This window comes from Orcinus orca, chromosome X (genome assembly GCF_937001465.1).
Source record: "Orcinus orca chromosome X, mOrcOrc1.1, whole genome shotgun sequence".
NCBI classification, from domain to species: domain Eukaryota; kingdom Metazoa; phylum Chordata; class Mammalia; order Artiodactyla; family Delphinidae; genus Orcinus; species Orcinus orca.
The window spans coordinates 45,186,867-45,209,686 of NC_064580.1; the positions used below are offsets into that span (position 1 = coordinate 45,186,867).

The 22,820-nt window shown below is 41.1% G+C and overlaps 1 protein-coding gene across 6 annotated transcripts in view; it reads right to left on the reverse strand.

Annotated features, from left to right (window-relative positions):
- SHROOM4 (shroom family member 4) overlaps positions 1–22,820 on the reverse strand; it is a 214,281-nt gene that overhangs the window by 106,780 nt on the left and 84,681 nt on the right. For 3 of the 6 annotated variants that reach the window (XM_033409622.2, XM_033409626.2, XM_049704572.1), the window contains one exon: positions 1,624–1,775. In XM_033409622.2, coding sequence (XP_033265513.2) covers positions 1,624–1,775 — 152 coding nt within the window. Of the gene's footprint in view, positions 1–1,623; positions 1,776–2,672; positions 2,803–3,572; positions 3,957–22,820 lie in introns of those variants that run through there. The other 3 variants (XM_033409623.2, XM_049704571.1, XM_033409624.2) reach the window with 2 other exon arrangements.

The window sequence follows — 22,820 nt, forward strand, 5'->3', positions numbered from 1 at the left end:
TGGTGGTCCCAGTCACTGAGATAAGGAGCTTGCGAGGAGAAGAAGATGATGCATTAGGTTTTGAGCATGTTTTGTGTGAAATGCTTCTGAGACATCTAAGTATAAATGTCTAGTAGAAGTTGGTTATAGGGGTCTGGGGCATTAGAGATCTAGTCATCCACACACAGATGATAATTGAAACTCGGGGACCGGGTGAGATTTTCCATGGTATATTGATGAAATTAGAAAGGGTAGAACTAGGGGAAACACCAACATTTAAGGGATGGGCAGAGGAAGAGCAGGTGGTAGAGGAACCTCATTTTAAAAAGTGAACAGAGAGATAGAAAAAGAACAAGGAAATGGGGTATCTTGAAAGCAGGAGAGTTTCACAAAGAAGGGTGTAATCCAGAGCAACAATGTCAAACGCCATATGTAAGTCATATATGATAAAGACTAGAAATAACCCATTGACTCTGACAACTAGGAGGTAATACATATATTTTGACAGAGTAGTTTCAGTGGACTTCTGGGAGTCAAATTCAGACTGCAGTGGGTGGAAAGCTAAATGGTAGGTGAAGGTAGGTGAAGTAGAAACAGTGAGTATAGACTCACCTTTTGAGAGACTGGATATGAACAAAAAGAAGAAGATGGGGCAGAAGCCAGAGGGGGAAGTATGAATACAGGAAGACACAAAATTTTTTCTAATAAAAATAATTAAGATGGAAAAACTTAGGCATGTGTATAACATAAAGGAAACTAACAGAAAGGGAGAAGTATGAGCTCCAGGAGTAGAGAACAAAGATACAGCAGCAAAATGAAAGGGAGACCTATGGTAAGCTCACCTATAGGTGGATGCTTTGGCAGCAGTAGAATGACTGTCCTTATCTTCCAAATATGTCCTTGTCTTCCTCCTGCTTGTGCCACTCTACTTACCTAGAAAGCTTTTCCCCTCCTGATGGTTTCTTTGTCAAATTCTACCTGTTTTTTAGCTTAGATTCTACCTCCTCTATGAAGTCTTACCCTAACCATCTCTTCTGACGTTCTTTCTCTTTCTCTTGAACTCTAATAGCAATTTCTGTCTGAACAATTCATTTGACAATCACCCTTCGCCCTGTGGAATCTCCTTTACGGCTTTCTTTAAAAAAATGTATTGCTAATTAATTTGTCTTATGTGTGTCTTTTCTCCCCTGTTAGACTGTACACTCCTCAAGGGCAGGCTTCCTGTCTTAGAGTTTGCCACAGCCTCCAGAGTGCCTACCATGGCTGGGAGTAGGATCTCTTTAAATCTATGTGGTTCAGCAGTGGCAGTCTTTTATGATGGAGGATACAGAAAAACACTGGGTTAGGTAGGCCCTTGGTGTGTATTGAGTCATTTAGTTCTCTCAAAAGCAAATGAGGAGAGTGAGTCTTTCAGAGGTAAAATAAATTTATGCAAGATGACATGGGTAGTATGAGATAGTGCCAGGATTTGAACCAAAGGCCCTTTCTCTTATGCCATTCTGCTTCAGTTGTCTGCAAAATTCTGTTCACATGAAACACCTCTTTCCTTGATATTGATAGAGACATGCCTCTATTGAGGCTTTTCTACCAACCAAGTGGTTTCAGCGGCTCCTGCACCTAATAGCAAATCTCCCTGTGCCTTACCTCCTGACAATCAGCTTGAGGATCCGGAAGGAGCCTTTGATGAGGATGAGGGCCTCTTGGCGGGAGCCATACAATGGTGTGCCATTGATATTCACCAGCTCATCACCAGTCCTCATCTTCTGCGACAAGGCTGCCTTGCCTCCATCTTCAATCTGTGTTGCAGAGGACAAAAAAGAAAGCAGGTGGTGAGGCGATTCCTTCCCCCAAATTCTACTTCCTGGCTCCTCCCAACTTCTGAGCCACAAATAGTCCTGGGGGATGGCACCAAGACCCTCCAGGGAGCAGCTAAGAAGCTGATTATAGGCCATTATTTACCGAAGGCAAATCTTGGGCAAGCCCTTGAGGAAGAAAACAACACAGATATAATGCAATCTGTGCCCTGGAGGAACCAACAGTCCATTTGGGGAGACAAGTACTTCTAAATAAGAAAACGATGTTCGAAGGAACTCCACAGTGTGGGCATGGAATAGCAAATTGTGCACACAAATTAGAGCCAGAAGAACTAGGATTCAGCAAAATGACCTTTGGCAAGTCCTTCTCTCTTTGGGCAGGTTCTGAAGTCTGACAAACTTGAGTGTGAATCTTGGCTCTAGTACTTCCTAGCTCTGTGACTCCAAGCAAGTTACCTAACATCTCCATGTCTCAATGGCCCCATATGTGAAATACAGATAATAAGCAACCCTACCTCACAGGGTTGTTAGTATGTGAAGGATCTGGGAGCAAGGGGTTGACTCTGAAGACCTTGAAGGTGGCTTCCAGCTCAACCTTCTGTGAGTGGAATTGCAAATCCAAAAGATACAAAGTAACTGATCATTTATCTATATCTCTTCAACAAGTATGTTGTTGACAGTGGGCACTGACCAAATGCTGGGAACATGGGTGTTCACTGTTCCACCATAGCCTACAGTATTTCCATTGGTCAAGGGCAATCTTGGCAGCAATGTAGTCAGGCTGGGGCGTGGGCATTGAAAGCAAAGGAAGAAATAATAGCCACTAGGGTAGGCAAAAGCAAAGCAAAGCAGAATGTTCCCCCAAGGATCCTTACTTACGGCTACTTTTGTATGTGACATTTCTTCTACTACAAAGGTGAGTTCCACCTATTGGAACATCAATTCCATCCATGGTGGTAGGAGTCATCTCATCCATCCATTAATCCATCCTCAAGATTTTGGTTAATTTCTAGTATGCAGGGGACAACGTGCTTAGTGCTAGAGATACAGAAATGAACAAAGTACACATAGCTCCCAGATTCAGGGGTGGGTTACCATCTAAAGTTCATAATGTCCATGGAGCTGGGCAGGTGAAAAAAGGTCCAACCCACTAATGGAATCAGGAAGAGGTGTTTGTTTGTTTCTCTCAGAAGCAAAAGATTTGAGGATGATTAAACCATACAATTCTTAGGGAAAGGCAGGTTCTAAATGGCGCAACTAAGGGCTGGTCTTTGCTGCAGGTGTTTTCACATTTACTTCTACTCTTGTTCCAATCTTTCTTTCAGTCCTTTATAGCATCCCTCCAATCTATCCCCACACCATGTAAGTTAGAATATTGCTGAGCTTTAGGTTGGCCAGCTCATGTGCAATTTGGCAGATGAGACCTCCTGAGTTCAGAAAAATATGTTAATTCAGGATTTTAAAAATCCCATCAAATAAATTGAAATTCTGAGTTAAATCACAGACTGTTATTAAATTTATTGCTGCTAACCCAACAATTTTTTTAAATTAACCTTTGTCTGACAAATCATAGGTTAGCCAAGTGACACTGAATATATATATATACCTTTGTTCCAATACCTGGGCCACCACTCGAGACAAAACAAGCCAATATTGGTAAATGGGGAACAACTCTCAGCAAATTAAGTAGGATCACACTCTTATTTCCATTGTCATTATCATTATTACTTCACAGTCACTGCTACCAAAAGAAAAAGAAGAAGAAGCAAAGCGCTGTACTTGAATTTCAGAAGTTCTGTTTGAATGATTCATTCCTTTGGCATCCATGGAAGGCCCTCAGCATCAGGCAGGACTTTCAACAGGCATCATCAGCCATTTGAAAGGGCTTCCTTAGGCTAACAAAGAACCACAAACAAGAGTCTAACTAATGAATGTTAATAGATATTTCCTGTTGATGTACATTAGTCTTAATTCACTCTACCCATTTTTAAATTCATATAACTCAATTATCCATATTACTGTTAACCGTGGCAAGTCTTTCCTTCAGTATGTATTGATATTAAGTACCACCTCAGGTTAATTAAGCACTTTGTTACATCAATAAGATTTGTTTATTCTAGACCAGAAAATGAAAGAGGGGTACCTTTTAAACTAAAATGCTTAATTATGGCTGCAGCAAAAGATCAGGCATTTTGCATTCCCTACTGCCACTTTGTTTGCCACTATCTGAATCCTTGCAGGGACTCTTTCTTGGACTATAGCCTCAAGCCAATTGTCCATGCCCCTTTTTCTGTTCCATGCCCTTTCTCAGTCACCAGCAGCATCACCTTCAGAACATGAATAATAATAACTCCATTTTAGCACAAGTTTGAGGGTTCGTAGACAACAAACCAGCAAATTATGGCACCAAATCCCAAAGTACAGACAGGTCCAGATCAGGAAATGAAACTCCATTTGGTTGAAGAGCTCTTGGACTATACCCCAAACTAGCCCTTTCCCAAACCCAGGGCATTTACTGAGCTATACAACAGATTCCTTCTTATTCCTCCTAACTTTTGGACTCTTTTAAAAAATATTGCTCACAGGTCTTCCTCCTCCCCCCTCCACCTCTAGATTCCTGGGATCCAGCATGTCTTCCATTTATTGTTTGGCATCCTGATAGCCAGTTCTCCAGGTCGATGGCTCAACCACATATTTGTTTATATAGAAGATAAAGCAGCTGTTCATTTTTCTAGCAAGGAAAAGGAATGAAAAGGAAAGGAAAGGGAAGGGAGGGGAGGGGAGGGGAGGGGAAAGGAAGAAGGGAGGGGAGGAGAAGGGAAGAAGGAAGGAAGGGGAAACAATATGTATATTCTCCTATAAAAGATTTTTTTCCCCTTCCCACTGTGCCACTCGTAACTCTGGCTGGGGCACAGAAGAGGTGTTAATCAACAAACATGTTGAGAATAACATGTCCTTCTTGAGAGGGCTGTATAGCATCATTTGATGCTGTCCATTCAGTAAGGCTGGTCAACTTTCCAGCTCTTCCTGAATCAGCCCTTCAGGGTGGCTTTCTTGTTTCATTTGAAGTGTTGTGAGTTCTCAGATTGGACCCAGACGCATTGGAATGTCAGTATAAACACACACCACAAAGCCCAATGTAAACGACGGTTAACTTATGTGTCATTTTGGATTATCCAAGTGATTGCTGGGCTAGCAGTGAGTGGTCCAAGTAATTGAAAATTGATTGCATAAAGGTCATATAGCCAAAAGCCAGCTGTTGCCTGGAAAGTTGGGAAGAGCTGATTGACCTTGGACAAGTCCCTTTCCCCTCTTTTGGCCTCTTTCACCCTTACTGGTAAAACGTGGGGGTCTGACTAGATGGTCTCTGACGACCTGTGGAGCTCTGACATTCAGTGACCTGTGTACAGTTAGCAAAGTCATGCATTACCATTCTGCTGACACAGATAATCCCACTGTGCTTTGCCTTCACCTACGTTTCACTCCTTCGAAACTAATCAACATCCATCTCTCATTTCCCTGTGGTCTTTATCCATTGTTTCAGAGTGGTCCATCAAGGTTTGAACACTTATAAAAGCACAGTTGGGACACTGAGAGAAAGAGATTCCTGAAGTCCCATTTTGTGCTAATGAGCTGATGAATTGGAAATTTTTGATGGATCTTCTATGAAGCACGAAGTGCTCTAATAACTGTCAACAAAGTGACAAATTGGCTGCTTGAGAGTAAAGGCAAAGGAAAATGGACCTAACAGTACTTACTGGCTTTCTAGTAGCTTTTATACTAAATAAAAGATACTAGCAGATACTTGCTTGGGTCTCTTGACTAAACTAGGAAATATGAGAAAGTGAAGGAAAGAAAAGTTAAGCCCGGTTTATCTTGGGGGAAAAATGCATCAGCAGGAGACATACCATCTGCAACAATAACCAGCAAGTATTGAATGCTTATTACAATAGTGTAAGAGCAGTATTAAAAGTCAATGGCATGATTGTGAATACCTCTGCTTGCTACAATAAATTTATTGGAAAAACTAGGCATTAACTGAAACTTTGTTGGCCAGTTCTAGGAGCTTCTGGCCAAATTATGCCACGGCACATGTTCCGCAGGATGTTCCGGCATTCCACGGGTTCATCTGGTTGGCTGAATCCACAGATGCAAAATCCCATGCACAGGGGGGGCCACCTGTAAGGTACTTGAGCTTCCATGGATTTTGGTATCCACGTGGGGGTCTTAGAACCAATCTCTCACGGATACCTAGGGACCACTGTACCCGCCCGTTCTCCTACCTCCACCAGCGTGTCCATTGTCTAAGAAGGCAAATAACATAGTTAATTGTATGAATTGATTTTTTTTACTACATAAATGGAAAAGGTCCACCTAGAATACAATAGTTATATTGCTTTTTTAAAATAAGTATATCCTCTGAATGTCTTTTTATCACTTTTTGAAAGATTTTCAAGTTTTTAGTAACACTCCAGACACCAATTCAGCAATTTGGCCTTTTCTGGGGAATCAATAGAGAGAAAATGTAGAGATGGAGATAATCTGTCTTTGAGAAGTTTAACTATTAGGAAGTAGGATCATCAAATAATAAAGTCTGTGCTTATTCTGAAACTTAGTTTGACTTGAACAGACCACAAGTTGGGGGCTGTTTCTGATCTGCCCTCTCTTACCCCATTGGTAGCCCTTAGAATCTGACCATGCTAGGAGAGATCAATCAGAGTGACCTGGAAAAGGGAGATACAGGCTTTGAAACCTCTGTGATCTCTTTCTTTGCCATGACTTTCAACGGTCTGATCCTGGGTTGCAGACAAACTGCCTGCCCTAACTTGTTTCTTTTAGCAACTTTCTCCCTTTAAAATTCCTCCCAAATTCCAAAGTAGTCTAGATTTGAAAAATAAGAAATTGCTGTTCCTAATTTCATCTTCTCTACCTTACCCCAGCTTCCCAAAAGGCAAAACAGAAAACAAAAACCTCTCTCAAATAAATGAGAATTCAAAAACATCACCCAATTAAAAAGATGTAAGTAGGCATGGTTCTAAATAGTAAGTCCTATATGGAACTAGACTGAGGAGGTGGACATCAAAGGAAAAGATATTCTTTACCTTACCAGCTAAGAATCCTACAAGGGGCTGCCCCAGAATGTTCAGTTCTGTGGATCACGCCCATCGGCTCTCTTGACCTTGGACCAAGGGAGCTATGCTGTGCCCCACAGTATGACCTATCCTTACAGACAGCTCCTTCCTCCCCAGCTGCTTAATTACCATCTATTTTACTAATCCTCACAAGGAAAGCTCTCTAAGCTCCAAATCATTAAATTTCCCCGGGGATTACCCCAAGTCAAATTCTAAGTATCTTTGCCAAAAAGTCAGTCCAGAGCCAAGCTCAGCTCTGGGAACTTGGTAATGAGAAAAGGGATAGGGAGTCAAGAGCACTGTACCCTACATCAGCGACCAAAAGCAAGTCTGTCTTTGCTCCTACCAAGTCAGATCAGTCTTGCTGTCTCTCTAAGTCAGGCAAGGGAGAACAAACACCACTGTGCAAGAGCAAACTCAGAGTTTCTTACATTATCAGCAAATATGCTCATTGGGGTCCTCTTCACACTTTGTCAACTCTAGCCATTTGTTAACACTGAAGTCTTTTGCTGACATTAATGTTATCAGTGTTTGTCAAAAATGTTATTTAGCCTTTGGTGGTTTAGAACAGTAGTCTCCAGGGTGGATTTATATATCCCAGGCTATGCACAAATGATCTACTGGAAAGGGTGATAATGGAAGTTCTGTTTATATTTATCTAATTTTTAAAAAACCAAACTTTATTAGGGGGCTTCCCTGGTGGCGCAGTGGTTGAGAGTCCGCCTGCCGATGCACGGGACACGGGTTCATGCTCCGGTCCGGGAAGATCCCGCATGCCGCGGAGCAACTGGGCCCGTGAGCCACAATTACTGAGCCTGCGCGTCTGGAGCCTGTGCTCCGCAACAAGAGAGGCCGCGATAGTGAGAGGCCCGCGCACCGCGATGAAGAGTGGCCCCCCGCTCGCGCAACTAGAGAAAGCCCTCGCACAGAAACAAAGACCCAACACAGCCAAAATAAATAAATAAATTTAAAAAAAAAAAAAACTTTATTAGTATTTAATATTGGTGGTGGTAGATTGTATCATCCATAAATAAAATTATGTATATTGGGGAAACATGCTCAAAACATTTTTACTGATATAAATTTTTACTAAAATTTTTTTGGCCAGATCATAGACTTCAATGAGAGGGCTAAAACCATAAAGCTTTCAGAAGAAAACATAGGAGAATATCTTTATGACCTTGAGGTGGGCAAAGTTTTATGGGCAGGATACAAAAAGCAATAATCATAAAAGATATAGTGTTATATTGGAGTTCATCAAATTAAAAAATAAGTTCATTTAAAATGTCACTGAAAAAGTGAAAAGCCAAGCCACAGATTGGAAACATATTCATAATACGTATATCTGACAGAGGACTTACATTCAGAATATAAAAAGAAATACAAATCAATTAGAAAAACACAACCAATTGGCAAAAGACTTGAACAGGAACTTCACTAAAAAGGTATGTACAGCAATATGAACTCCACATTTCTGGTGGGAGTGTAAAATTGTACAACCACTTTGGAAATCTGTGTACCTAATCTAGCACCTAGAAATTCCATACCTAAGTATCCCCAAGAGAAAGTAGCATATGTGTCCACAAAAAAAAGGACTTGATTATTCATAGCAGCTTTATTCACAATAGACAAAAACTAGGAATAATCCAAGACATACCTACACACAAAGTAGCACACTTCATAAAAATAAAGAAAGAACAAACTACTGATACATGCAACGAAATGGATGCCTAGCAAAATATTACACTGAGTGAAAGAGACCAGACTGAAACAATACATACTGTATGATTCCATTTTACTTAAAGGACAAGAACAGACAAAACTCATCTATGGTGATAAAACTCAGACTAGTAGTTACCTTGAAAGGGTGTACTGACTGTGAAGGCACATGAGCATAAGTTTCAGGGGTGCTGGAAATGTTTTACATGTTAATCTGGGAACTGATTACATGGAAATATACACATCTAAAAATTCACTGATGGCTTCCCTGGTGGTGCAGTGGTTGAGAGTCCGCCTGCCAATGCAGGGGACACGGGTTCGTGCCCCGGTCAGGGAGGATCCCACATGCCGCGGAGCGGCTGGGCCCGTGAGCCATGGCCGCTGGGCCTTGCGCATCCGGAGCCTGTGCTCCGCAATGGGAGGGGCCACAGCAGTGAGAGGCCCGCATACTGCAAAAAAAAAAAAATTCACTGAGATATGTGTTTTATATATATATGTATTTTATATATATATATATAAAATTCCTTAATTTAAGAAAGAATTTTAAAAATTAAGAACTCTACACGATACAGATTATATTTCTGAGGTAGGGCCCAAGGATTGGGCACTATTTTCACATACTCATAGCTTTAATCAAGGCAAAAACATCTCACTTAAAGGGTAAGTCTTTACAATAGGCCTATAATTTATGAATTTGCCCATTGTTCCACTGGGCTTTGAGACAGTATTCATCTGCTCTTCTTCCTACATCCACCCTTCCAATAAGGTGGATGATTTATGTAGGAAATAAAAATGAAGACAAACATTTTGTTTTCCTTACCTGCCAACTGGTAAAGATGAAAAGTGTTTTTTTAAATCACCAGCCAGTTTCTATCTTGACATATCATAAAACCGGAATCAATCCCTCATCTAATCTTGGAGCCATCCACTTCTGTTCCTCCTGTCTCTCCCAGATACCTCTCTTTGTCATGGTCCCTAGGGTTCCTGCTACCCACTCTGAGAAGCAGAACTTTAGGTCAGGCCATTGTCTCAGAGGCAACAATCTCTTATTCAGGTATCATTACTGCTTCCTACTGGATTACCTATGCTTCTTAGCTGTCTAATAAGCTATGAATTTCAGTGGTACAAGTGAGCAAAGAACCTTGCAAAGCTGATGTGGTAGAGGGAGTTCAGGGAGGACCGGGGTTGAAGAAACTTGACAAAAGGATATGGTAGCATGTTAAGGACTTTGCTCCTGACTTCTAGAAGCAGTTACCAGCAAGAGTTCACTGTATACAACCATGATATAAGCTCCCTTGTATAGGGTTAAAACATAAGTCTAAAACAAACCAGAAAGTCCATGATGCCACCCAGCATTAAGAGAGTACAGTATGCAGATCTAGCTGCTGAGCCCAGGGGGCTGAAAAGACAAAACAGTCTTTTATATACCACCTAATATAAAAACACTGTAAATAGGACACATTAATATATTGGCATTTATGAACTGTGCATGAATGCTTGTAAGAAATGCCCAAATTAAAAATAAAAGTGGGTGTTACTTTTATCACCCGATTACTACACAGAGATGGAAATTATTCTTCTTGGATTAATATAATCTTTCTTTCTCTAGTACCAACCTATTTTTGATGTTAAAACTATTCTTCAAGTTGATCAAAAGTGTCTTTTTAACTTTACAGCTGAATGTGAATGGGTTAGATACAGCCTTCCAGCCCAAGAGAATGTGATTAACTATCTAGAATCTGAACCATCCCATAGCCAAGTTCACTCAATAACTCATTTCTGGTTCCCTGAAGCCATTTATTTATAACCCATTATGCAAAAAGCTAAAGACAGTTTCTAAAGAGTGCACATACCCCACATTAGTCATTTCTGACTAGAAAAAGACCAAAGGACTAACACCCTTCAGGGAAGGGACAAAAGGCTGCCTCTGGAAACCACTAGGCCAGCTCTACCGCCTGGAACCCACTTGTCCAACTTCCTAGGCACCTGTGTGCCCTCTACCAGACGTGGACCAAGGGGTTGCAGCGGGGTGGTGGGGCGATGGGGGGCTTGCTTCCTATTGCCCACAGCTGGGCCCCTGCATTCTGCTCCCAGAACATTGTTTGCCTCTGCCCAGGTCCCCTTCCCCCAGCAGTGATTTGAATCTTTGGTCTTCACTTAGCCCTTGGAACAGTATTAGATAAAGAGGGGGGAAAAGAGGCATTTAATTTCCTCTCATCCTTCTGCATAACTGCTACCAAAGCAAACAACTCCCACAGAAATAACCTACCAAGGTATATATACATGTTGCAAAGGGAATAACAATACCATTCCTTACTGACCCTAGGACAGATCCAATTTTAAATTAAACCGGCACACTTGCTGCTGCTTTCACATAGTGCTGCAAATCTGGGAACAAGTAAGCCACCCATACTGTTGTGTTCCAAGCTACTGTCCTGTTCACGTGGTGGCTGAGAAGTGACATACCATCTCTTTTCCGCTCAGTGAGATGCGTCAATAACAGAAAACAAAACTGAGTTTCCACAAATGAAAAAACCTAAAGGGAGAGAAAATGTACTCAATTGTTCGTGTGTTAGTGTTGGATAGGGACTCTTATATCAGAGCACATTTCCCTTTGCAATGCCAGGATTTGTTGGGGAGGAAAATAAGGAGGAAATAATGGGCATTTGAGTTCAAGGTCTGAGGAATCAACAAGGGTAAAGCAGTACAGAAGCCTTTCTCCTGATTAGCAGGCTTGCTTTTCAGGTTAAGGCTCGATGAAAAGAAATAACCAAACTTCTACCTCCTGCCCTACTCACTCCCCCACTTAAGATTTTAAACACAAAGGCAGAGCCCTGCCCCTTCCCCTATAACGGTTGACCCTTCTGACAGTGGACTCCACAAACCTAGGCACTGAGGGTGTTTCTCATAGCCAAGGTCACTCTGGTGCTTTTCCTCCTCCTTCCAAGCTTTCTCCAGCCCTCCCTAACCATTTCCCTTGTGTACACACTCACTCTTCCATCCCCACCTCTCTCTCCCCCAAGAATTTGAGCTTTCATTCTCTGTTTTAACCCCCACATCCACCCCCCTCCGCCAGTGCCTCTTCCTGGGTTTCTTATGGGTAAATATCAAGCAGCCCTATCATTAACATCTGGCACTTATGTTTACTAATTGAATCAGAGAGACCAAGGAATGATTCTTACAGTGTAAATAGCAACAGATTAGAAGCCCTACACAACCTGGCTATGTCTGCCTTTCTGGTCTCATTTCCTACATGTATTGCAGTCATACCAAACTTTCTGTTCTTCAGAGAGGTCAAGCCAATCCTCACCTCAGGACCTTTGCATTTGCTGTTCTCTCAGTTGAGAACATTCTTTCTTAGATCTTTATGTAGCTCCTTTCATCATTCAGTTATCAGCTCAAATGCCACCTCCTCAGAGAGGCCTTTCCTGACCACCAATATCAAGTAGATTCCTTCTTTGTTTCCCCCACCCCAATCCCCATCATTCTCCATCACGTTACCTTGTTTTATTTTCTTCACAGAATTTATCATTTTGCATTATTTTATTTATTCCTATATGTGTTTACTTTCTGTCAGGATACTTGCATTATAGTGGGAGAGAGAGTCAGACAATGTCTTTTTACAGTTCTATCACTGGACCTAGGAAAACAAACGTCTGTATTGAGTACATAGTATTTGCTCAATAACTGTTGAAATTAGAATTAGAAGGGACCTCAGGATATCGCCCCACTCATTTGCCTGATTCTGGACAAATAACATTATTTTCACTTTTCCGATCATGTAACTGAGGTTCAGGGATGTTACGTGACTTGCCCAAGATAGAGAATCTGTTAGGCTTCAGATATTTTCTTCTGCAAGGTTTTGTGACAAAGCAGTTTTGTCCTCCATGGGTATATTGCTAGTCATGATCCTTAACTAGAAACGCAGAGTTTTGGTTAAAGAGGCACTTTAGGTTTCCAAGCCTTTTAAAAAGCATTGTTATTATTGGCTCAGAATTATTATCCTTTGAGCTAAACATCTCCTCTTTTTCTTTTTTAAATAGATCTTTATTGGAGTATAATTGCTTCACAATACTGTGTTAGTTTCTGTTGTACACCAAAGTGAATCAGCCATATGCATACATATGTCCCCATATCCCCTCCCTCTTGAGCCTCCCTCCCACCCTCCCTATCCCACCCCTCTAGGTGGTCACAAAGCACCGAGCTGATCTCCCTGTGCTATGCTACTGCTTCCCACTAGCTAACTATTTTACATTTGGTAGTGTATATATGTAGATGCTACTCTCACTTCGCCCCAGCTTCCCCCTCCCCCTGCGATGTCCTCAAGTCCATTCTCTATGTCTACATCTTTATTCCTGTCCTGCAATAGGTTCATCAGTACCATCTCCTCTTCTTGGTGAGTGCCCAGAGGTGAATGCTAGACTCTTAATTTGGTGGGAGGAATGAAACTTTTAAGTAAATTTAGGTGCATGGCAACAATACCTTGTATCCATATATGATTCTGCTTAGTTTTTAACATTCCCAGCCTTAGGAAGTTAATTCAAAACACACACAAGCCCTCACAAACAGACGTGAACACTGAGAGATTTAACTGCTCCCAGCATCTAGGAATTCAAAGTAACATCTACTCCACCTTCCTGTGTACAGAAATTACAACAGGCTCTTTCAGTCTACCATCCCTGGAAATTTTAAGAGCAAATCCAGACGATGGGCATAAACCAAATTCTAATTTGATTTAGTGCTTAGTTAACCAATTCCCTCAGACCCCTAAAAAGGTGTGTGTATGGGACCCTCACCAATGTTTGAATGTAAGTTAGCCCTGACCCAATTTCATGTGACTATAGTTCCCTCCTTAAAGGCCATTTGTTCAGTGTTTAACTAAGTGTGATTTAGTGTTTATACTTTTGTGAGGTTTTTCATATAAACATATTCACAAGTCTGAAAAAAATCCTTTGTGAAGCCAGGATTCCTGATTTGGGTTTTAGAAAATATGGCCGTCATGATATGACTTTTAAAAAGTTTAAATATCTGTAGTATGCATTCAGCACTAATGGATAATAAGTGATAGGGAAGTTTTGTCAGGTCTGATTCAGATTACCTGTGGCTGCTGTGAATTATATGGAATTACAAAGAGTTTAATGGTTCTCTGGCAATTTGCCTTGGCTCAGTGCCAAGGCAGCTAATGCTTCAATCAAGCTGTTCTCTCCACCCCCACCCCAAGACAATTTCTGTTCCTAAGTCTTTAGTGTATCTGTGATGAAGCCTTCAATGACACCCTCATACAAATGCCAACTTCTTTTTTTTTTTGCTCTGTCACTTTCTCTTCCTTCTTTATGGCTGGGTATATTAACTGCTCCTATAGCTTTGCTGAGACAAACTGCCTGGCTAGCATTTATGAAAAGGAGAGCTTTTAAGGTTTTATTAATAAGGAGGGGCCAAGAGTGAGAAGATGAGAACAGGACAAGTATCAGTTGGCCCTATGCTTTTCCTGTGCAGCGCCATCAGCTAGATCTGTTTCATTCTGATCAGCAGAGGCCCTGAACCCACCCTACAGCGTGACCTAAAACAGCACATGAACAGCTCAGTAATGCATCCCACCGAAGGCATGTAACCCCCCTGACAAAGAGAGTCGTTTCATGTGGCAAGTTACCCTCCTCTCTTTAAGAACCAAACTGGCCCTGAGGCTGGGATTCTGCCACAGATCTGGCATCACTTTCACAGAGTTGGTGCAGTGGACAAAGGCCAAGTACACAAACAGAGGCCAGACAAGTCCTCCGCAAACTTGCAAAAAAAGGCATGTCCAACCCTGAGGTGCAATCATCCGGTAGATAGCAAACATTCCAGATCCAATCTCTCTCACAGATCCCTGTTCACCTTTGTTCCCCCAGCCTCTCCTAAACCTCACGTGGAGCTTCGGCACTAGCACCTCCTGCTCTTTGGCTAATGTGATTCCTAGACCCTTTGCCCAACTGATTCCAAAGTCACATTTACTGGCCATACTAAGGAGAAAGCTTATTTTAAGAGACTAGCTGCCATAGAACCAGCAGGAGGGAAGGGCAGAAACCACAGGATTCCTACTCTGTGCTGATTGCCACTAACTCATTTCAGCTGCTAAGGGGAGGCCCTGTTGGGGGAGCTGGGAGAGGAAATGGGTTCCATGTACAGTCCACTTTAAATTGTTCACAATTGTGTGCTTGAAAATAGTCTCTACTAAACATTTAGCATGGCCATTAGCACAAGTCATAAAGCTTTAGGCTTTGCTGCACTGTTGGTCCAAACTGCCTAAGCTGCTTCCCCATGGCAAAGATGATTAAACGGTTGGCAAGTCAGATACATGCAGGAAGGATAAAGGAGCTCCAAGGATGGTTAAACCTGGGCCCAGGAAGGATGGTTTAATGACTTTTAAGCCATAAAGAATGTAGAGGGTGAGGACCAGCTGTTCTCAATTTTGATTGAAAGCAGAACAAGGGAAGAGAAACTGAAATCACAATGAGAGGGACTGATGTTAGCAAGAAGGAAGAACTTCCTGCCAGAGAAAGTAGGTAAATATTAGACTGAGTGGTTGGTCAATGAAGGATGTGGAATTTCCTTCTTTGGAGTGGCTCTTCTGTCTGGGCTATTTCTGTGTGGTCCTTCCAGAGGGCGGGGGAAGGAGGAGAGAGAGGCAGCCAGAGGTCCAGTTCAGTCCCTCTCAGCACTCAGAATCTCATATTCATAACATTCAAGGATCTGTAACAGGGATCACTGAGAGACGCTTGTCAAAAAAGGAGCAACAAGCAGCTTGTTGCTGATCTCAGATGTTTAGATTTACCCCAATTCTTTAGCCCTTTCTATGAGCCAAGCTTTATGCCCTGGCCGCCACAATCTCAAGAAAGAAGGGGAAGACTTGCTTTTGGCTCCCCAGGGCACCTAAGCCATGCATATGGGAACAATATTTTTTGAACCCAGAGCAGGACATGGTCTGCCAATTATATTTATGGGGACAAGAGGATATAATATGTGAAATCAGAGCTGTCCTAGGAAATCTGGTACGTATGGTCTCCGTAGCCACATATTATCTCTTTCTAAGGGTCCCAACACAGGAGGGAGTGAAAACTGTGCCATGTGGTTTAAGGCCTGGGTTCTTTCCTTGTCTGCAGAAAGATCAGTTAGGAGTGTGAAGAAGCCAGGGTCATAATAAGCCCAGTACAAACTGAAATCCCTGCTGTGGAGGTTGGAGAAAGAAGTAATGTGTATGTCTTCTCCAGTATCCCCTGCCAATTCTAAAACTTAGTAGGAACAGGCACACCCTATACAGTAGTGTAGTGTAGGGTGTGCCTGTTCCTATTTATTGTGTCCAACTATAAACAATACCATAAGGTTATAGAGGGGAATAATGCAGTCTTGTACAAGAGATCCTATTCATTCATTCATTCAAGTAGTGGTCCTCAAAGTGTGGTCCCTGAACCAGCAGCACCAGGGTCTCCTGGGAGCTTGTTAAAAATGCCGATATTCCGAACCCACCGTAGGTGTACTGAATCATGAACTCTGAGGGTGGGCCCCAGCCATTTGTGTTTCAATCCCTCAGGGTGATTCTGATAAACTCTAAATTGTGAAAATTCCTGGATCAGAAGTCCTAGAGGTGATGATCCTATTGCCCACCAGCAACAGTACTATTAACCAAAAGGACCAAAGCCACAGGCATGTTTGGTAGGCCCATCAATATCTCTGCCAGTTCAGCCTAAATGCCTTTCACAATCCCCAGATCATAGAATAGCCTGACTCTTACTACATACCAAATTACTCGAAGCCTGGGTTTCAAGGAGGTAACCCTGCTTATCTGTTCCAATAGGCCTCTTTCAAATAGGGCAAAGGACCTTCGGGTTTCTCATTTAGATCCTACTCAGGCACACACACTCCTTTGGGTGTCCTATGTATATTTCAACTCTTAGCCCTGATCTGAGTTTCAAGGAACTGACTAGAGTTCACTTTGACATCCAAACTGGGAACGTTTTATCTTTAGCAGCATTACTTTTACTTTTAAAAAAACACAGATGAAAGAGTCCCTGCTGAAAAGAGCAGGCCCTTATACATTACTGACATTAAATTACAATAAAATAAAACAAATTATTCATTGTTTCACTTCAGTTTAAACTGATAAAGTTAATAGCCATAACCAACTGGCAACCTTTCACAAATGTTTGCTTGAAAGGAGAAGAAGTGCTTCCAGGTGAAATTTATCAAAGTAAAGGGACCTGAGGACCAAATCCTGTTAAGTGCCACCTGGTTCACTCCCAGAGCATCAGTCAATGAAGGAAAAGCAATCTCAACACATCCTCCCAGTTAGAATCATTGACGTCTACCTTTCAGTGGAGTTGCTGGTTCAGTTAAGGAAGCTGTACAGCACAGTTAAAAGCAACATATGTAAAGAAAATTTCTGTGTTGATGATAACGTTCTATATATTGATAGGGGTTTGGGATACACAGGTGCAAAGTGTGTCAAAACTCACCCAATGGTACACTGGAGATTTGTATATCTCATTGTATGTAAATGTTACCTCAAAAGAAAAAAAGAGGAGATTGGTTCAAGATGGCAGAGTAGAAGGACGTGCGCTAACTCCCTCTTGGGAGGGCACCGGAATCACAACTAACTGCTGAACAATCATTGACAGGAAGACACTGGAACTCACCAAAAAAGATACCCCACATCCAAAGACAAAGGAGAAGCCACAATGAGATGGTAGGAGGGGCACAATCATGATAAAATCAAATCCCATAACTGCTGAGTGGGTGACACACAAACTGGAGAACACTTATACCACAGAAGTCCACCCACTGGAGTGAAGGTTCTGAGCCCCACGTCAGGCTTCCCAACCTGGGGGTCCAGCAAAAAGAAGAGGAATTCCTAGAGAATCAGACTTTGAAGGCTAACGGGATATGATTGCAGGACTTTGATAGGACTGGGGGAAACAGAGACTCCACTCTTGGAGGCCACACACAAAGTAGTGTGTGCATTGGGACCCAGGGGAAGGAGCAGTGACCCCATAGGAGACTGAACCAGACCTAACTGCTAGTGTTGGAGGGTCTCCTGCAGAGGCGGAGGTGGCTGTGGCTCACCGTGAGGACAAGCACACTGGCAGCAGAAATTCTGGGAAATACTCCTTGGCATGAGCCCTCCCAGACTCTGCCATTAACCCCACCAAAGAGCCGGGTAGGCTCCAGTGTTGGGTAACCTCAGGCCAAAAAACCAACAGCGAGGTAACCCAGGCACACCCATCAGCAGACAAGCAGATTAAAATTTTACTGAGCTCTGCCCACCAGAGCAACACCCAGCTCTACCCACCACCAGTCCCACCCATCAGGAAACATGCACAAGCCTATTACATAGCCTCATCCACCAGAGGGCAGACAGCAGAAGCAAGAAGAACTACAATCCTGCAGCTTGTGGAACGAAAACCACATTCACAGAAAGACAGAAAACATGAAAAGGCAGAGGGCTATGTACCAGATGAAGGAACAAGATATAACCCCAGAAAAACAACTAAATGAAGTGGAGATAAGAAGGCTTCCAGAGAAAGAATTCAGAATAATGATAGTGAAGATGATGCAGGACCTCAGAAAAAGAACAGAGGCAAAGATCGAGAAGATGCAAGAAATGTTTAACAAAGACCTGGAAGAATTAAAGAACAAACACCTAGAAGAATTAAAGAACACACAAACAGAGATGAACAATACAATAACTGAAATGAAAAATAGACTAGAAGGAATCAATAGCAGAATAACTGAGGCAGAAGAACGAATAAGTGACCTGGAAGACAGAATGGTGGAATGCACTGCCGTGGATAAGAATAAAGAAAAAAGAATGAAAAAAAATGAAGACAGCCTAAGAGACCTCTGGGACAACATCGAACGCAACAACATTTGCATTATAGGGGTCCCAGAAGGAGCAGAGAGAGAGAAAGGACACAACAAAATATTTGAAGAGATTATAGTCGAAAACTTCCCTATCATGAGAAAGGAAATAGCCACCCAAGTCCAGGAAGTGCAGAGAGTCCCAGGCAGAATAAAACCAAGGAGAAACATGCCGAAACATATAGTAATCAAATTGACAAAAATTAAAGACAAAGAAAAATTATTCAAAGCAACAAGAGAAAAATGACAAATAACATACAAGAGAACTTCCATAAGGTTAAGAGCTGATTTCTCAGCAGAAACTCTACAAGCCAGAGGGAGTGGCATGATATATTTAAAGTGATGAAAGGGAAGAACCTACAACCAAGATTACACTACCCAGCAAGTATCTCATTCAGATTTGATGGAGAAATTAAAACCTTTACAGACAAGCAAAAGCTAAGAGAATTCAGCACCACCAAACCAGCTCTGTAACAAATGGTAAAGGAACTTCTCTAAGTGGAAACACAAGAGAAGAAAAGGACCTACAAAAACAAACCCATAACAATTAAAAAATGGTAACAGGACCATACATATCGATAATTACCTTAAACGTGAATGGATTAAATGCTCCAACCAAAAGACACAGGCTTGCTGAATGGATACAAAAACAAGATCCATGTATATGCTGTCTACAAGAGACACACTTCAGACCTAGACTGAAAGTGAGGGGATGGAAAAAGATATTCCATGCAAATGGAAATCAAAAGAAAGCTGGAGTAGCAATACTCATACCAGATAAAATAGACTTTAAAATAAAGAATGTTACAAGAGACAAGGAAGGACTACATAATGATCAAGGGACCAATCCAAGCAGAATATATACCAAATATAAATATTTATGCACCCAACATAGGAGCACCTCAATACATAAGGCAACTGCTAACAGCTATAAAAGAGGAAATTGACAGCAACACAGTGATAGTGGTGGACTTTAACACCTCACTTACACCAATGGACAGATCATCCAAACAGAAAATTAATAAGGAAACACAAGCTTTAAATGACACAACAGACCAGAGAGATTTAATTGATATTTATAGGACATTCCATCCCAAAACAGCAGATTACACTTTCTTCTCAACTGCACATGGAACATTCTCCAGGATAGATCACATCCTTGGTCACAAATCAAGCCTCAGTAATTTTAAGAAAACTGAAATCATATCAAGCATCTTTTCTAACCACAATGCTATGAGATTAGAAATCAATTACAGGGAAAAAAAACCACAGACACATGGAGGCTAAACAATATGTTAGTAAATAACCAAGAGATCACTGAAGAAATCAAAGAGTAAATCAAAAAATAACTAGAGACAAATGACAATGAAAACATGATGATCCAAAACCTCTGGGATCTAGCAAAAGCAGTGCTAAGAGGGAAGTTTACAGCAATACGAGCCTACCTCAAGAAACAAGAAAAATCTCAAATAAAGAATCTAACCTTACACCTAAAGGACCTACAGAAAGAAGAACAAACAAAACCCAAAGTTAGCAGAAGGAAAGAAATCATAAAGATCAGAGCAGAAATAAATGTAATAGAAACAAAGAAAACAATAGCAAAGATCAATAAAACTGAAAGCTGGTTCTCTGAGGAGATAAACAAAATGGATGAACCATTAGCCAGACTCATCAAGAAAAAGAGGGAGAGGACTCAAATCAATAAAATTAGAAATGAAAAAGGAGAAGTGACAACAGACACCACAGAAATACAAAGCATCCTAAGATACTACTACAAGCAACCCTATGCCAATAAAATGGACAACCTGGAAGAAATGGACAAATTCTTAGAAAGGTATAACCTTCCAAGACTGAACCAGGAAGAAACAGAAAATATGAACAGACCAATCGCAAGTAATGAAATTGAAACTGTGATTAAAACTCTTCCAACAAACAAAAGTCCAGGACTAGATGGCTTCACAGGTGAATTCTATCAAACATTTAGAGAAGAGCTAAAACCGACGCTGCTCAAAATCTTGCAAAAAATTGCAGAGGAAGGAACACTCCCAAACTCATTCTATGAGGCCACCATCACCCTGATACCAAACCAGACAAAGATACTACAAAAACAGAAAATTAGAGACCAATATCACTGATGAATATAGATGCAAAAATCCTCGACAAAATACTAGCAAACAGAATCCAACAATGCAGTAAAAGGATCATACACCATGATCAAGTGGGATTTATCCCAGGGATGCAAGGATTCTTCAATATATGCAAATCAATCAATGTGATATACCATATTAACAAACTTAAGAAGAAAAACCATATGATCATCTCAAGAGATGCAGAAAAAACTTTTGACAAAATTCAACACCCATTTATGATAAAAACTCTCCAGAAAGTGGGCATAGAGGGAACATACCTCAACACATTAAAGGCCATATACGACAAACCCACTGCAAACATCATTCTCAATGGTGAAAAACTGAAAGCATTTCCTCTAAGATCAGGAACAAGACAAAGATGTCCACTGTCACCACTATTATTCAACATAGCTTTGGAAGTCCTAGCCACGGCAATCAGAGAAGAAAAAGAAATAAAAGAATCCAAATTGGAAAAGATGAAGTAAATCTGTCACTGTTTGCAGATGACATGATACTATACATAGAGAATCCTAAAAATGCCACCGGAAAACTACTAGAGCTAATCAGTGAATTTGGTAAAGTTGCAGGATGCAAAATTAATGCACAGAAATCTCTTGCATTCCTATACACTAATGATGAAAAATCTGAAAGAGAAATTAAGGAGACACTCCCATTTACCATTGCAACAAAAAGAATAAAATGCCTGGGAGTAAACCTACTTAGGGAGACAAAAGACCTGTATGCAGAAAACTATAAGACACTGATGAAAGAAATTAAAGATGATACAAACAGATGGAGAAATATACTATGTTCTTGGATTGGAAGAATCAACATTGTGAAAATGACTCTACTACCCAAAGCAATCTACAGATTCAATGCAGGTCCTATCAAATTACCAATGGCATTTTTTACAGAACTAGAACAAAAAATCTTAAAATTTGTATGGAGACACAAAAGATCCTGAATAGCCAAAGCAGTCTTAAGGGAAAGAAATACAGCTGGAGGAATCAGACTCCCTGACTTCAGACTATACTACAAAGCTACAGTAATCAAGACAATATGGTACTGGCACAAAAACAGAAACATAGATCAATGGAACAGGACAGAAAGCCCAGAGATAAACCCACGCACCTATGGTCAACTAATCTATGACAAAGGAGGCAACGATATACAATGGAGAAAAGACAGTCTCTTCAATAAGTGGTGCTGGGAAAACTGGACAGCTACATGTAAAAGAATGAAATTAGAACACTCCCTAACACCATACACAAAAATAAACTCAAAATAGATTAAGGACCTAAATATAAGGCCAGACACTGTACGACTCTTAGAGGAAAACATAGGCAGAACACTCTATGACATACATCCCAGCAAGATCCTTTTCCCTCCTAGGGAAATAGAAATAAAAACAAAAATAAACAAATGGGACCTAATTAAACTTAAAAGCTTTTGCAAAGCAAAGGAAACTACAAACAAGATGAAAAGACAACCCTCAGAATGGGAGAAAATATTAGCAAACGAATCAATGGACAAAGGATTAATCTCCAAAATATATAAACAGCTCACGCAGCTCAATATTAAAAAAAACAAACAACCCAATCCAAAAATGGGCAGAAGATCTAAACAGACATTTCTCCCAAGAAGACATACAGATGGCCAAGAGGCACATGAAAACCTGCTCAACATCACTAATTATTAGAGAAATGCAAATCAAAACTACAATGAGGTATCACCTCACATCAGTTAGAATGGGCATCACCAGAAAATCTACAAACAGAAAATGCTGGGGAGGGTGTGGAGAAAAGGGAACCCTCTTGCACTGTTGGTGGGAATGTAAATTGATACAGCCACTATGGAGAACAGTATGGAGGTTCCTTAAAAAACTAAAAATAGAATTACCATATGACCCAGCAATTCCACTACTGGGCATATACCTAGAGAAAACCATAATTCAAAAAGACACACGCACCCCAATGTTCATTGCAGCACTATTTACAATAGCCAGGTCATGGAACCAACCTAAATGCCCATCGACAGATGAATGAATAAAGAAGATGTGGTACATATATACAATGGAATATTATTCAGCCATAAAAAGGAACAAAATTGGGTCATTTGTATAGACGTGGATGGATCTAGAGACTGTCATACAGAGT